Raw genomic sequence first — 14,254 nt, 5'->3', positions numbered from 1 at the left:
AAGTGCTTTTGGATAAAAAAAGAAATAGGGCTGGAAGGGCATTATATCAGTCAGCTATTTCCAAAAATAATGCCACGTAACAAATTACTCCACAGTGAGTGGCAGGCAACAGTGAGCGTTTATTTCTCGTTCATATAGCTACAGATAGGCTGGGGTTTGGTTTATCTAGGCTGTGCTCAGCGGGTCCAGGTCTGCTCCACCTATCTCTCATCCTTCATGGACCTCCATGGCTATTTTAGACTTGCTCTTCTCCAGGTGAAAGGTGGACACACAGGAGGGCAACCCCCCCATGCAAGCTTATTTCAAACCTCTGTTCAAGTCACATCCACTAATCCCATTGGCAAGTCTCATGGCTAAGCCTGAAGTCAGAGCCAGTTTTAATTCCCTACCCACCGTGAGGCCAAAGCAGGTTACATGGACAAGACCAAGGTTGATGGGACAGGGATGTTTACCCTTCCCATGGAAGTAGAGGGATAGTACTGGGCAATTATCTAATTTGCAGGTAGAAGCCAGAGTATGGAGGGACTCTGGGTCTGCCCTCAGGAGCTTCCCATAGCAGCAGTCGGATTTAGTGTCTCTTGGGGCGAGCAGCCAGGGCTCCGGCCTTTGCTCTTCTTCCCACTGAGGCAAGAAGTGTGTTAAAAATATCACAGTGCCTGCCCAGCTTGGTCCCGACTTCCCGAGAGCCCATACCTCCTGCCCGCCTAATCTGCGAGGGATCCTACCTTTGCCTTCTTCTGCTGGAACTGAGCCTTATGGTAACAGCCCCGTGCATTGAGCACCTACTCTGTGCTGGGTGTATCAAATTCTCTTGTACTGAGTGCCTGCTGAGAGCTCTTTGTATACATTCATCTGAACTGGCCACGCCCTTCTGAAAAGGAGACCCCATTGTCCAATTTTTCTGAGGCCCAGAGATGTCAAGTCAGTTGCCCAAGATCACACAGCTGGGAAGGGATGAAGCTGGGATAACCAAACCCATAAGGTCAGATGGTGTGTAAGGTGGTGTCTGGTTACAGCTCTGCCCTGAGCTGCTGTGTGACTTTGGAGGATCCTGGGTACTAATTTCTCCATGTGCTTTTTCTTCTCTCAGAGATGCTCTGAGATAAAAGCACTTCAGAGCTTGCTACACAGCGCTGTCGCAGGGAATTTTTTTGAATACCAGTTTCCAGGTCAGACTGCACCCTCAGCTCTTCTTTAAAAACAAACAAAACGTTAACATTTTTAAACATACCTGGTTTTCCAACGAGGAACCCTGTCCAGTAGACTGCCTCAGTGAACCGTGTCAGGCCATTCGTCACAGTGAACCTCATCCAGCGGTCGACCACAGCAAACATTCTCCATCCGGCTGTGGCAGCAAAGCGTGGCATCTGTTTGGGAAGAGTGGAGGAAGGCATTAGTTCCACCAGGGCCCTGACGTCTGCAGCTGTCCATCTTATTCCTCTGACAGTGTTTTCCTTGGATAGCTGGCCACTGCTCTGAGTGGTATGTTTTCTCCGAGGCCAAGAGGCCTTGTAAAGTGTTTGGAAATCCCTAAGAAAGCGCTGTGGGCATTTCCACCAGTCGTTTATTCATTCAACAGCCATTTGTTCTTGCCTTCTCAGTGCCTGGCCTGGGGATGGATGGTACGGCTCCTGGGAAGAGTCCGAGCCAGCCACTGCCCTTTGGGATTCACAGGCAAAGATGTACGGTGTAGTGGGAACAGTGCTATGACGGAGCACCTGCAGCAGAGCAGGGCGGGCTTGCAGAGGAGGGAGTGGTCAGCTCTGCTTGTGGCTCTGGAACATTTGAGAGAAGACACAATGCTCTTGTATCAGCAGACACTGCAGGGTGTTTAGGGAGCTGCTAGTGGTCTGCTCTGGGTAGAGCATTGCATGCAAAGAGAGCAGGAGGGAGGTGAGACTAGAGAGGTTGCCAAGGCCTGGACCACAGGCACCCTGCATACTGTGCCCAGGACTTTGAACTTGGATAACAGGAGGCTTTGAGGGCTTTTTTTAAGGGCAGTGACATGGTCAGACCTGATCATCTTTTATTAATCAGCCTCTAGTAAGAGCATTCTGTTGGGTTCCAAGAAGAGTTTGTAAAAAATATCTTTAGTCCTTCCGGAGGCACCAAGAAACCTTTTTCTGGAAACACTCAGCCCCTCAACACAACGTTATGTGATCCAGGAAATAACCATCATGGAAAGATTCAGGGAAAATATTCCTATTGGAAAACAAACAAACAGATAACCCAGACCTGATAAAAATGGAGAGGTCCTAATCCCTAAAAAGATTTTATGCAGCCAGAAGACCTGATGTGGTTTTAAAGAATGTACTTTGGGGTAGTGGGGATATCGCTTTAATTCATCTTCATAGAAACCCATGTGGCAGAACATTCCAGCTGCTACTGCTGCATAACAAATTACTCCAAAATTTACTGGCTTAAAACAATTATTTTATTATGCTCACAGATCCAGGGGACTAGGAATTCAGAAAGGTCACAGTGGGGACAGCTTCTCTCTCTGCCAGGATATATGGGCCCTGACCTGGGAAGGCTTGAAGGCTGAGGGTGACTGGACAGCTGGAAACTTCTGGAAGCTTTTTCATTCACATGTCTGGAATTGTTGCAGACTGTTGGCTGGAACCGCAGATGGGCTGTCAGTCAGAAAACATACGTATGGCTTCTCCATCTATTCTCTCCTTGTGGGCTACCTTGGGCTTCCTCACAGTATGGCGGCTGGTCCCAAGAGCCAGCATTACAAGAGACAGGAAGTAGAAACTGCCTGTTTCTTAAGGTCTGGGCCTGGGAACTAGAAAATCATCCATTTTGCTTTATTTTGTTATTCCAGGTAGTCACAAATTTCCACCCAGGTTCAAGGAGAGGAGTGTGGAAAGAGGTCCTCTTGTGGGATGGGATATCCTACGGCATCCGTCTTTGGGAACTGTGACCTGCCCCACAGCCATATTGGTTTCTTTGGAAGCTGAGAAAAACATTTGTGTTGTTTTCTTTACCGATTAAGAAAAGTCTCTGTGGATTATATCCTCAAATTAAATGCAACCATTAGTATTTGGCTCTGGGGATACTGTGGTAATAGGCTACGCCTTGGGTGATTTTTGTTTCTATCTAAACGTTCTTCCTGGAGCTTATGTTTTCCAGCCTGACCCATTTCTCTTTGCTAATATAATGTCACATAAAAACCTCATCATCATTAATATGGCAGAGTCAGGAGAGGGGATACAAACCACAGTCCAGCAGGGCAGGGTGGTTCCTGGCCAGGCAGCCCCCAGGGGAGGAGGTTATAAGAGCCTGGGGTCCATTCCCTTGTAGAGCCCGACACGCATGACAGATAGCTCTGTGCAGGGCACTGGTGTGGACACACTCAGCCCCCCTGGCCGATGTGGCCACAGCCTGCTGGGAGGGTCTCCTCTGTCTACTGGCACCAGCCCCTAGAGCAGACAGTTGAGCTGCCCTGGTGACCTGGGTGGTCACAGAAGATACCCGGCAGTAGGCTCAGTCTGTTCAACTGACACGTTGACCTTTAATGCCTCTGGGTGCCAGACTATAGCCAGGCACTGAGAGATATGAATGAGCCACGGTCCCCTCGAAGCCTTCCCTGCCCAGGAGGAGGGGGCCCTTTATTCCCAAATACTTGTCGTGTACCTGTGATGGGCAGGAAAGTGTTCTAGGCAGTGGAGGGCAGCAGTGCACAAAACAGAGCTCTCCCCGCCAGGAGTTTTACGCTCCATCAGGAAGACAGTATATAGGGAAGCAGACCCACGTGTAACGTTGCTAGGAATAAAGGCACTGGGGAAAAATAAAGAGGGAACAGGAAGAGCGATGGGGGTGCTATTTCAGCAGAGCGATCGCAAGGGCCAAGGCCAGGACTCTAAGGCTTGGAGGGCGCCAGGAGCAGCAAGGAACTGGAGTGGAGGGAGAGAAGCCAGGCAGGGAGAGGAGGCCAGGGCCAGATCACAGCCTCCGAGGCAGGGGGGAGCCCTGGGAGGGTTTTGAGCAGAGGAACGGCATGATAGGACTTGCCTTTCTGAAGGCGGCAGCCCAGAGGAGGTGAGGAGTGAGTGGCGGCTGGAACCCTTGTGAAGACAGAGCCGCCAGGATTTGCTGTGGGACCAGATGTGGGGGCAAGAGACGCAAAGTCAAGGGCTTGGGGCCACAGCTCTTGGGAGGAGGGGGCTGGCATCCACCGAGGTGGGAAGCCTGTGGGAGGGGCAGGTTTGGAGGGAGGCGCAGGATTTGCTTTCAGGCGAGTTAAAGGTGAGATGTGTGTGGACCTCCGAAATGTGAGTAAGGAGTTATTGGAGAGCGAGTCTGGGCTCCCGAGGTCAAGGTCCTGGCTGGAAATTTAAATCTGGGAACCATCAGCATGTGGATGGTATTTAAGCTGTGAGACCAGATTGAATCACTAAAGGAAGGAAGGTGGACAGAGAAGAGGCCCAAGGATGGAGCCCCAGGCGCCCCGGTCTCTAGAGGCCTGGTGATGAGGAAGAACCAGCAAAGGAGACTGGGAAGGAGCAACCACAGGGTGAAAAGGAGAAGCACGAGGAAGAGCGGCATCCTGAAGGCAGATCCAGCACAGAGTGAGCATGGTGCCAAGGTGCCGGTGCAGGTGCCCGAGACGGGCCAGCTGGTCTCCTGCCCTCCAGCCTGCCCACCCCCACTGGCAGCCATCTCTCAAGCGTGGAGACAACTCTGCTGCAGACTGCGCCCCTGCTATTTCGGAGGACGGGGCAGTAAATTGACGAACCCTTTAGAGTGATGAGAAAGGAGCACTTGTCGTGGCAACGAGGGTACACGGAGTAGGGGCATGGAGGGTGGACCCTGAAGGGCTGGGGAAGACTTCTCAGGGAGGGTGAGACTTCACGCAGACTGTGGGGTGAGGATCACAGTGGCTTCCTGGGTGAGGAGGCACTGGGCAGGCTCTGGACGCCTCAGGAGCAGGTGGAATGAGGAAGGCAACTCCTAGCCAAGTTTGTAGAAGGGTCACAGAAGTCAGGGAGTGTGCTGGAGCTGCAGGGAATAGGGAGGGGCCAGCGGGGTTGGGGGCTCTGGCCTTTGGGGCCGCTTGGAGACAAGGCGGGCAAGGGGTGTGAGAGAAGCATGAGCCTCAATGATCTCACGATCTAGTTAGGGGGCAAGACAGAGCCCCACAGTGCAGGGCGGGAATGGAGGGTGCCTGAGTCGGAAGCCCAAGAAAGTGCTACGGGAGCTCTCTGGGCGGGAGGAGGTTGTCTGGGTGCAATCAGGGAAGGCTGCCAGTGGGAGGTGACCTTGAAGAAGGGGTAGGCTTTGCCCAGAGGCACAGAAGAGCTTTCTTGTCAGAGGAGACCCCACATGCAAAGGTAGGAAGGCCAGAGGATGCAGCCTCTGTCCAGGAAGCAGAGCTTGATGCGAGATATTAGCTAGATCCTTTGGATTCAGACCCAAAAGACTTTACGCGCGCGCGCGCGCGCACACACACACACACACACACACACACACACACACACAACTCTTTATTGTATGGTTGTACTGTGAAGCCACTGCAGGTTCCTGAGCTGGGAATGGACACAGTGGATCTGGTTTTCGGGAGACAGATCAGGCGACAATATACAGGGTGGGAAGGAAGGGGTCCGGGAGGTAGGTAGACCCTTTTGGAGGCAGGTGTACACCCAGGTCAGGGGTGGGAAGCAGCAGACACAGGTGGGAGCCATATGACACTTTTCCTTTAAGTTGGGTCAAGGCTCTTGCAAGCCGCGTCTTGTGCCTACACTGCCCAACAGGGTGGTGAGAGGCCAGTAATACAGGAGTGTCACAAGGCCTCAGTGACCCCAGAAGACTTTGTGGCGGGGCTGCCCAGGGCCAGCTGGGGACAAGGAGGGCCACACTTCTGTTTGTGGGGACCAGCTCATGTGTACCCAACATCATGCCAACTCCTTTCCATCCACCCCCCCACTTAACCCTCCCAGCAGCCTTACGAGGTTGGTCCTACTGTAATCTCCATTTTTTCAGATGAGAAAAATGAGGCTCAGTGAGGTACGATGACTTGCCCTGCACACAGCTAGTACATAGTGGAGCCAGGATTTGAACCCACATCTCCTTGGCCAGGCCAGTATTTCAAGGTGAGCTAAGGGACCCCAGAAATAAGAACAATGAACTGATTTGTCAAGCACTTACACCACGCCAGGCATGTACAGGTGTCTTTATCAGGTGTCTTTAGGCTGGGCAGTATATGATACCTTTGTCCCAGCTCAGGAACCTTCAGTGGCACCTCAGTACCCCAGCCCAGTGGTCTTCACCTCATTTTACAGATGAGAACTTTGACACTTAGAGCAGATGGGTTGCTGGCCCAGGCTGGGATGTGAACCCAGAGCTGTGTTCTTTTAACAGAAGAACACAGGAAGGGGGGCCAGCAGGGGCCTTTGTGAACAGCAGCAGTTCAGAGCTAGAGCCGGGAGGGTGGGCCGCCCAGGAGAGTGGGCCGCCCAGGCCCAGGGAAGCTTCCAAGCTGGCCACCTGACTCTTTGTGCCCCACTGGCTCTTCACATACAAGTTGTGGGCCTGCTGACTGAATAGGCGGCTGTCTTTTTCCCTGGGGAGCTGCCCCAGGTCAGCTGCAGGTGCAGATAGAGTTGAATTCGGGATAGGGCCTTCTCTCCTGCCCGGCCTGGCCGCCAGGTAACCTCTGGCCTGAAACGGAAAGCTTTCCAATAAGTGCCTTGCTGGCCTGCAGCCCAGCTGTGTGGTAGGTGGGAGCGGAGAAGCAGGAGGACTTGGACACCCAAGAGCAGGGGCAGAACCTTGCCAACAAATCTTTTAGCGAGTTGCCTCCTCAGCCGGCTGCCTCGGGAGTGTTCGGGAAGGACAGCTGGTCACGAGGAGCCCTGGCTGCCCTCCCGGCCCAGCCAATGCCCTGGGGCCTCGGGACGCAGGGTTGGCCCAGGAGACGGAGGGCCTGTGGGGTGAAAACACCAGGCAGCCCGGGGCAGGATCCAGAAATCGGGTACTCTGGGCCACCTCTCCCTTGACCTTGAAGGACACACAGCTTGGGCTTCTCTTCTCTTCGCGTCAGAGCAGCCTCCTGCCCCCGCAGGGGAGGGGGACGTAGCAAGCAGATCTGAAATTGTTTTCCCAGGGAATTGAGAGGCCCTCTTGTGGAAAACACACTACACGTGGCCCGGCCTGGGGCCCCATTCCTCCCTTGGGCTAATCTTGGACGGGACCTCTCTGGGGTCCTCATCTATGAAATCTAGGGGTGAGGCAGCCGCATCTCAAAAATCCCTCCAGGCCCTTAAGAAGTCAGGTGTGAGGCCCTGTGGTTAACAGGGAGGGACCCTGGCATCAGAGCCAGGAGTGTGGACCCCAGACCTGTGCCCTTTGGCCTGGGCTTGTCTCAGTCCCTCTCTGGTCATGTGTGGCCCCTCTGGGTCCCAAGGCCTGAGCACCTCAGGAGGGTAAGGAGTTGCCACGAACCGTGCTCAGCCTTGGACACCTACAGGGGAAGCAGCCAGGATAAACCAGAAAAAGACCAACTTGGTTTGGCTTTGAGTGTTTTCCTACTAATCCTTAAGTGTAGGAGGGGTTGACATTCTGGAAATTCACTTCAACTCAAAAGCCGAAGCCGTCCCAGGACACGTGTCTCTGGATTGGGAAACGCCTGCATCCCCCAGCCCTCCCCTCCCTCCACTCTTCCTTGCAAACCCTCCCTTCTGGAAATGTGTCTTTAACCTCCAGACTTAACTTTCTCTCAACTTCTCCCGGATCTCCCTCCCATCCTTTTCCAAGCCGTGCCCTTTATCTGACCTTGCTGCCCAGCCTAGAGAGGTGGTTAAGTGTTTGAGTTTCACAAGGATTCTCTGCCTGCGAAGTCAACACAAGTGAGCAGTTAAGGAAGCACTAATTAAGGAGATTAGACGCTAGCTCTGAACGCAGGAGTGCCCGCCAAGCCGTACTTCAGACTCAAGTGGGGCTCAGCACCTGTCAGGGAGCTCTAGTGTCCGCTGGGGGAAGGTGGAGGCTGTGAGTCTCAGTGCTTTGAGCCTCTGCAAGGAGGACATTGAAGGAACAATTACTCCTCTGAAGTTACCCTCTAGTCCCGAAAGGAAATTGCTGCTGCCTGCGATGACTGAAGTTGTGAGGAGTTGATGGGAGGCCACCATCTCTTCCAGGAAGCCCCCCAGATGGCCCCAGGCACATCTCTTTCTCCCTCATTTCTTCCTTTACCATCCTCTAGAAGGCAGGCTCTGGTTGTCCCATGTCCGAGGTTCTTCCTCATCGCTCTGCTGTCCAGTCTGTGATGTGGAAACATGCACAATTTTCTCAGCCTTTACTCCCAGGACAAGAGTCTAAGGCCCCAGTGGCAGGGGCCAGGCCTCAAAGCTCACGCTTTGTGTACCCACTGGCCTAGAGCAAGAGTGGCCACGGAATCTTTGGTTTGTGCATTTGTTCAGTTTCTTTGTCCAAACTGTCTTTCCGTCTTCTTTTTTTTAAACAGAAATAAATTTCTGGTTATAAAAATAATCCATGGGGCTTCCCTGGTGGCGCAGTGGTTGAGAGTCCGCCTGCCGATGCAGGGGACACGGGTTCGTGCCCCAGTCCGGGAGGATTCCACATGCCGCAGCGCGGCTGGGCCCGTGAGCCATGGCCGCTGAGCCTGCGCGTCCGGAGCCTGTGCTCCGCAACGGGAGAGGCCACAACAGTGAGAGGCCCGCGTACTGCAAAAAAAAAAAAAAAAATCCATGAGCTGAAGAAATCAAAAAGCACCTGTAATCCCAGCACTCGGCATTAACCACTGAATCACTTCCTGCCGGACTTGATTCTGTTCAGGCTCGTCCACGTTGGCAAACAGTAAAGAAATTATATTGTGCTTTTTTTTTTTTTTGCAATCTACTTTTTTTTACCTTAACAGATCCCATGCGTATCTCCCCAACTAACATAGGTCTTTCTCAGTTGTGTGAATGTCTGCATAGTGTCCTATTTTATACATGAGCCACAATTTGTATAACTACTCTCCTATTATTGGACTTGGAGGGTTTTTTTCCCAACTTTTACCCATTATATATGATACGGCAATAAATACCTTCCTGGGTAAATATTTATGAACATCTTTTTGTTCTTAGAATAAAATAAAGAATGGCATTGAAGCGTCAGCGGACTGGCACATTTGTTAAGATTTTGTGGACCAAATGACAGTTCACCCGCCCACCCGCCACCCCCAGCATGACAGAGAAGTGGTGGGCGCCCAGCTGGCCCTGATGGTTGACTTGCTGGCAGATGTAAGAGTGGACCAAGGTCTGGGAAGCAGCTCATCCCTTGAACTCAGTCTGTCCAACCCCCGCCCCCCCCACTGCTGCCCTGAGGAAAAAGCAGCCCATGGGGGGACTCTGGGTCCTGGATGTGCCTTCAAAGGCTGGTGGCCCTGGAGTCTCCCTGGATCGTGCCTAGGAGCCTGCCCAGGCATTTAGAGGAGGCCCGGGGAATGGTGGCTTGTGTGACTGGGGTGGAAAGGACGAGATTGACCCATCCTCTGTGCCTGCAGGAGGCCTCAGTGGGGCAACGGTCATTGATTCCCTCGACACCCTCTACCTCATGGAGCTGAAGGAGGAGTTCCAGGAGGCCAAGGCCTGGGTGGAAGAGAGCTTCCACCTGAACGTGGTGAGTCAAAGACCTCCGGGGTAGTAGAGCCAGAAGGGGCCCAAGAGGTCAGTGACCCGCTCCTCCCAGGCTGCCCAGCAGAGCATTCTTGGAAGCAGGGTTCCATGCACCCTGTTCCAAGGCCCCTCTCCTCAGACCAGCCTTGAGGTGGGGGATGTCCCCCCAGCCCTGGCCGGCCCATGAGTATTTACTAGCCGGAACTCCCTGGGGTGGAAGACAGACATTCTTGCCCTCCCTAGGGTGCCAGGCACATTGCTACCACCCAGGAAGCCCCTTCTGGGACTGACTCTGTCAGACAGAACAGCAGCAACAGGGGAAGCGACCCTGGGAAGGGAGAAGTGGTTATCTGCTCAGAGATGCCCTAACCTAGAGGTCCCCATCCACCCCTGTGCTGCCCTCTTGAGAGTGAGAGGGGCAGGGGGAGCTGTCCGGTTTGAGGCCATGACCAGGCTTGGGGCCCTCTTGGTTTCTAGCCTTGCAGGCATCCCTGGTCAGGGACCAGGGCCTTGGGGCAGGGATGCTCATGTATATGGATGGTACAAAAGCCTTAAATACCAGATGCCTCTCCCACTGATCTCTCAGCCCAGACTAAAGTAACAGATCCATCCTGGAGGTCTCAGCTCCCCACAGGGAGAGGCTGTTTAGGTGGTTTGGGGGAGCAAGACATGGAGACAGATGGGTAGGGGGAAGGGTCACATCAAAACACACTGTCGGGCTCCATCTGGGGCTCCACAAGTGACAGATTCTGCTATGAACCGGGACAGCTCCTGGCAGGATGGAGGCCTCTGCTCCTGGAGAGGCCCATGTCAGAGCAGAGCAGGGCAGAGAGACAAAGTAGGGAAAGTCCGGGAAGGCAACGCTACAGGAGAGCCTCTGGCTCAGCTCGCAGCCTGGGAAAAGTCATCTAACCTTCCTGGGCCTTACTTTCCCAACCGAAAGATGGTACAATGATAGTGCCTAATTCACAGGCTTGTGAGGACTGACCACCACGGAGGGCTGTGAAAAGCATTTTACGACACTATAAACTCCAGTACAGATAAAGTGGTGTCATCGTCACTGTGATGACGTTGAGGCTTGTTACGACTTCTGCTGGTCTGTGTGAGGCGAGGAAGTTCAGAATCCTCCCATTTCCTACGGTATCAGAGGCAGAAGGAAGGAGTGTCTCCATAGCCCACCTTGACCCCTCCGCAGATGGTGGGTAGAGAGCGGGCCTCAGGCAGCTGCCTGAGGAGCCAGGTGGTGGCAGGGCTGGGCAAGCCTAGGGACATTCACACAGGCTGGGACAGATTGGGAGTGTCCCTGGAAGAAAGCAAGGTGGGGTCTCTCCACCTCTCTGAGCCTGGGCTTTCTCACCTGAAGAGTGGGAAGGATGCCTTCACCAAGGACTGTAAGGCAAAAGAGAGTAGCTGTGCAAGTGCTCTGTTACTGGAAAAGCTCTCCCAGATAAAAAGATGACCATTGCCGTCATCAGTAACAAAAGACCGTGATGTGGGAAGTATGCCAAGGGGAGCCCTTGCGGGGCAGGGGGTTTATAACAGGCACCTTTATGAAGCCATGCCCAGCACTGGGAAGGCACTGGGCAGGCATCTCACCTGCCCCACTCAGGATCTCATATCCACCCTGCTCGGGATGAAGAAACTCAGGCAGGGAAAAGCTAAATATCTTGCCCGAAGTTTGAAAGCCAAGTGAGTGACTCAGGTGGGATTTTAACCCAGATCTGGCCCTCGGCATGATGCCTCAGTACCCCTGCTTTGCAGTCCACACTTCAGAAAGAAAACAACAGTGATTAAGGCAAGTGTGGGTGTGCCCTGAGGGCTACAGAGCTGAGGCTGAGAAACTGCTGGTTGCCTACCAGGATCTGCCTGGCACCCCTCCTTTCCGCCTCAGAACCTCCTGTGAGAACCTTCCACTTGCCCTGTCACCCCAAAGGACCACACCATCCTCCTGCTAAGCCAGGGGGCTCTCTCGGGAAGGAGGGGGCCAGACGGGAGGAGGATTTGCCTCTCCTCAGGCTAAGCTTCAGCCAGCAGCTGCCCACACAAGTTCCTGAGCTCCTTGGAGAGCAGCCAGGCCTAACTTTGCTCTGATGGCCTCCAGCAAAGGCTGGGGAAGGAAGCCAAGCCCAGTGTTTATTTGGAACTCTGTAAATGTTCAGGAGCTGCCCGCCAGGCAGGTGCTCATCCCTTTCACCTTTTGCTCTGAAAACCACCACCAAAGGTAGCCTGGCCCGCTGGGCAAGGGCTTGGAGCCCGGCACAGGTGTGGCCGGGTCAGTGGCGCAGGGGCAGTGGCAGGTGTGACCTGTCTCAAGGGCCTGGCTGCCTCAGGAAGCCCTGTGGGCATCTCACGAATGTCCCCACTGCCCCCCCCCCCCGTCTTTCTGCCCCACAGAGTGGAGAAGCATCCTTGTTCGAAGTGAACATCCGGTACATCGGAGGACTTCTCTCGGCCTTCTACCTGACGGGAGAGGAGGTAAGTTGGCCTTTCAAAGCCCCTGGACCATCCAGGCTGGAAAGGGCTTAGGAGAACATCCCACCCCCTCATTTTACCAATGAGGAAACAGGGATTCGAGGGGATCTGAATCCCATCTCCATGGTGCCACCCACAGATTCTTCCTTCAATTTTGCTGCCCAGGGGAGCCCAGGTGGCTCCCACAGTTGCTAGTAAATTCTCCAAGGGCAGCAGTTGGGGCTGCCCACCATCCTCACAGCTCGCCATAGGGCACCTGCGATATCTGTGCTCCGTCCAGGCTTGTGCTGCTGCTGGACTGTTTTTCCCACATGCTGGTTCTCAGGACTGATAAAGCCAAGACCGTTGTTTCACCATTTCCTCCTCGAGCCCCATGGCCTTGGCCTGCTCCACAGCCATCCCCTTGCCCTCTGCTCCCGGACCAGACACCAGCCAAAGTCCAGGTCTCAAGGGGGCGACCGGGGAGGTGGGCAGCCACTGCCAGCCACTCGGCCCAGGCGAACCGCGTTGGCTTCCAGAAGGAGGGCCGTGAAGGGCGGCGAGAATGCAGAGCCCTGGGCACAGAGTCAGAAAACCTGCGTCTCATCCCTACGCGGCACCTGCCTGTGGCCTTGAGCAAGTCCCTTCTCCCGCCCCTAGACCTCATACCTTCCCCACAGTGGGGTGGTCCTAACCCCCAGGGGTCAGAGAGCTCTTGTGAAATGGGACGAGTGGGAAAGGGTTTGGCCCCAGGGCTGAAGGGCTCAAAAGCCCATGTTCTCTGCACTGCAAGGAATCCTGAGAACACAGAAATGGGAGACTTCATCCCTTGTGAGCGCCTGGGAAAGCACAGCCTGAGGATCTGGGGGGAGGCTGGCAGAATCCCCAGCGCATGGGTCACCCGTCAGTTGTGTGGCCCCTACGCAGAGCGGCTGCCCTGCTCGGCACAGCCGCAGCTCTGTCCGCTTGGAGACATAATTATCCTGCCCCCTGCTGGTGGGGAGCCTCTGCCGCTGCTGTCAGAGAAAGCCCTGCCGCTTCCCTTCCAGCAAGTGGCGCGGATGGGCGGAGGCCACGCGGGCGGAGGCAGCGGGCGGCGAGCACTTGATCTCTCCGGCCGCTCGGGGCCCCTCTCCATCAAGGCTAATCTCCTCAGCAGAGATTACCGCTTGTACCAATTTGTCCCCAAATGATTGTCCATGGGAAACCTGCGCGCCACCCAAGGCCTGAATTTCATTTGAAAACCCCAGGACAGGAAAATGATGTGGAGCAGAAAGAGGCGCCATGCTCTGCACGGGCACCGGCCAGCCTCCCGTCCAGGATGCGGGTGGAGCCGTGCAGCTCAGGGCTCACAGGGGTGGGTGTGGGGCCAGCGATTTCTGGGGGGCAGACCAGGCAGTGGGGTGTGGTAGGAGTACCTGTGTCCAGAAGGCCCAAGGGGGAGCCCGAGTGGCTCAGAACCCCCGGGCAGGCAGGCTTCCGGGTTATGGGCGCAGCCCCGTCCTCCAGCCACGCCTCCCTGACCCCTCCGTGCCCAAAACCTCCCCGCGCAGAGACCGGCGTACATGCAGCTGCGGAGACTGAGATTTAGGAAAGGGAACCGGTGCGGGTCGCACAGGCTCCTGTGTCTTTCCACCGTGGGTCTGAGTTCTAGACCTTGTTCAGCCTGGCCCAGCATCACCGCTTATCACCAGGACTCGGCCACACCAGACTGAGGCCTCCATCCTCTCTCCATCCTCCATCTCGCATACAGGGGGTGCCTGTGGAGTGGGTCTTTCCCACGGTGTTTGTGGAATGAACGGTGAAGGAGATCCCACACCCCTTCCTGGGCTGAGGCCTTTCTTGCTTCAGAGGGAACCTGCAGGAGGTGGATCCCCTGCTGGGTAGGGCGGGAGGTGGGGGGGTCCCACAGAGACTCTGCTTCCACGAGAATAACAGGAACAACCCCAGCTGCACCAGGTGACATTTGCAAAGCACTTTACAGTTTTTATAGCATATTCATTTATGTGCATCCTCTCGTCTGATTTCTAGAAGACCCCTTTGAAGAAGCCAGGGCACACGTCACTGTTCCTTTGTGCAGATGAGGCTCAGAGACAGTACCTGGTTCACGCAGGGTCACACAGCTGCTGAGTGGGGAGATCTGAGCCTGGGCTCTGACTCCCAGTCAAGAGCCCTTTCCA

General features: G+C 54.7%; 1 protein-coding gene across 3 annotated transcripts in view; it reads left to right on the top strand.

Moving 5' to 3' along the window:
* The window catches only part of MAN1C1 (mannosidase alpha class 1C member 1), a gene marked incomplete at both ends in the record, with an annotated part of 131,283 nt that overhangs the window by 88,502 nt on the left and 28,527 nt on the right, over positions 1-14,254 (top strand). For 2 of the 3 annotated variants that reach the window (XM_082678089.1, XM_082678090.1), the window contains 2 exons: positions 9,512-9,627; positions 12,018-12,098. The exons of the other annotated variant lie outside the window; for it this stretch is intronic. In XM_082678089.1, the coding sequence (XP_082534215.1) occupies positions 9,512-9,627; positions 12,018-12,098 (197 nt within the window). The remainder of the gene's footprint in view (positions 1-9,511; positions 9,628-12,017; positions 12,099-14,254) is intronic. 3 annotated transcript variants of the gene reach the window in all.

This window comes from Grampus griseus (genome assembly GCF_964374135.1).
Source record: "Grampus griseus genome assembly, chromosome: 1".
NCBI lineage: Eukaryota > Metazoa > Chordata > Mammalia > Artiodactyla > Delphinidae > Grampus > Grampus griseus.
This window is presented reverse-complemented; position numbering and strand designations above follow the sequence as displayed.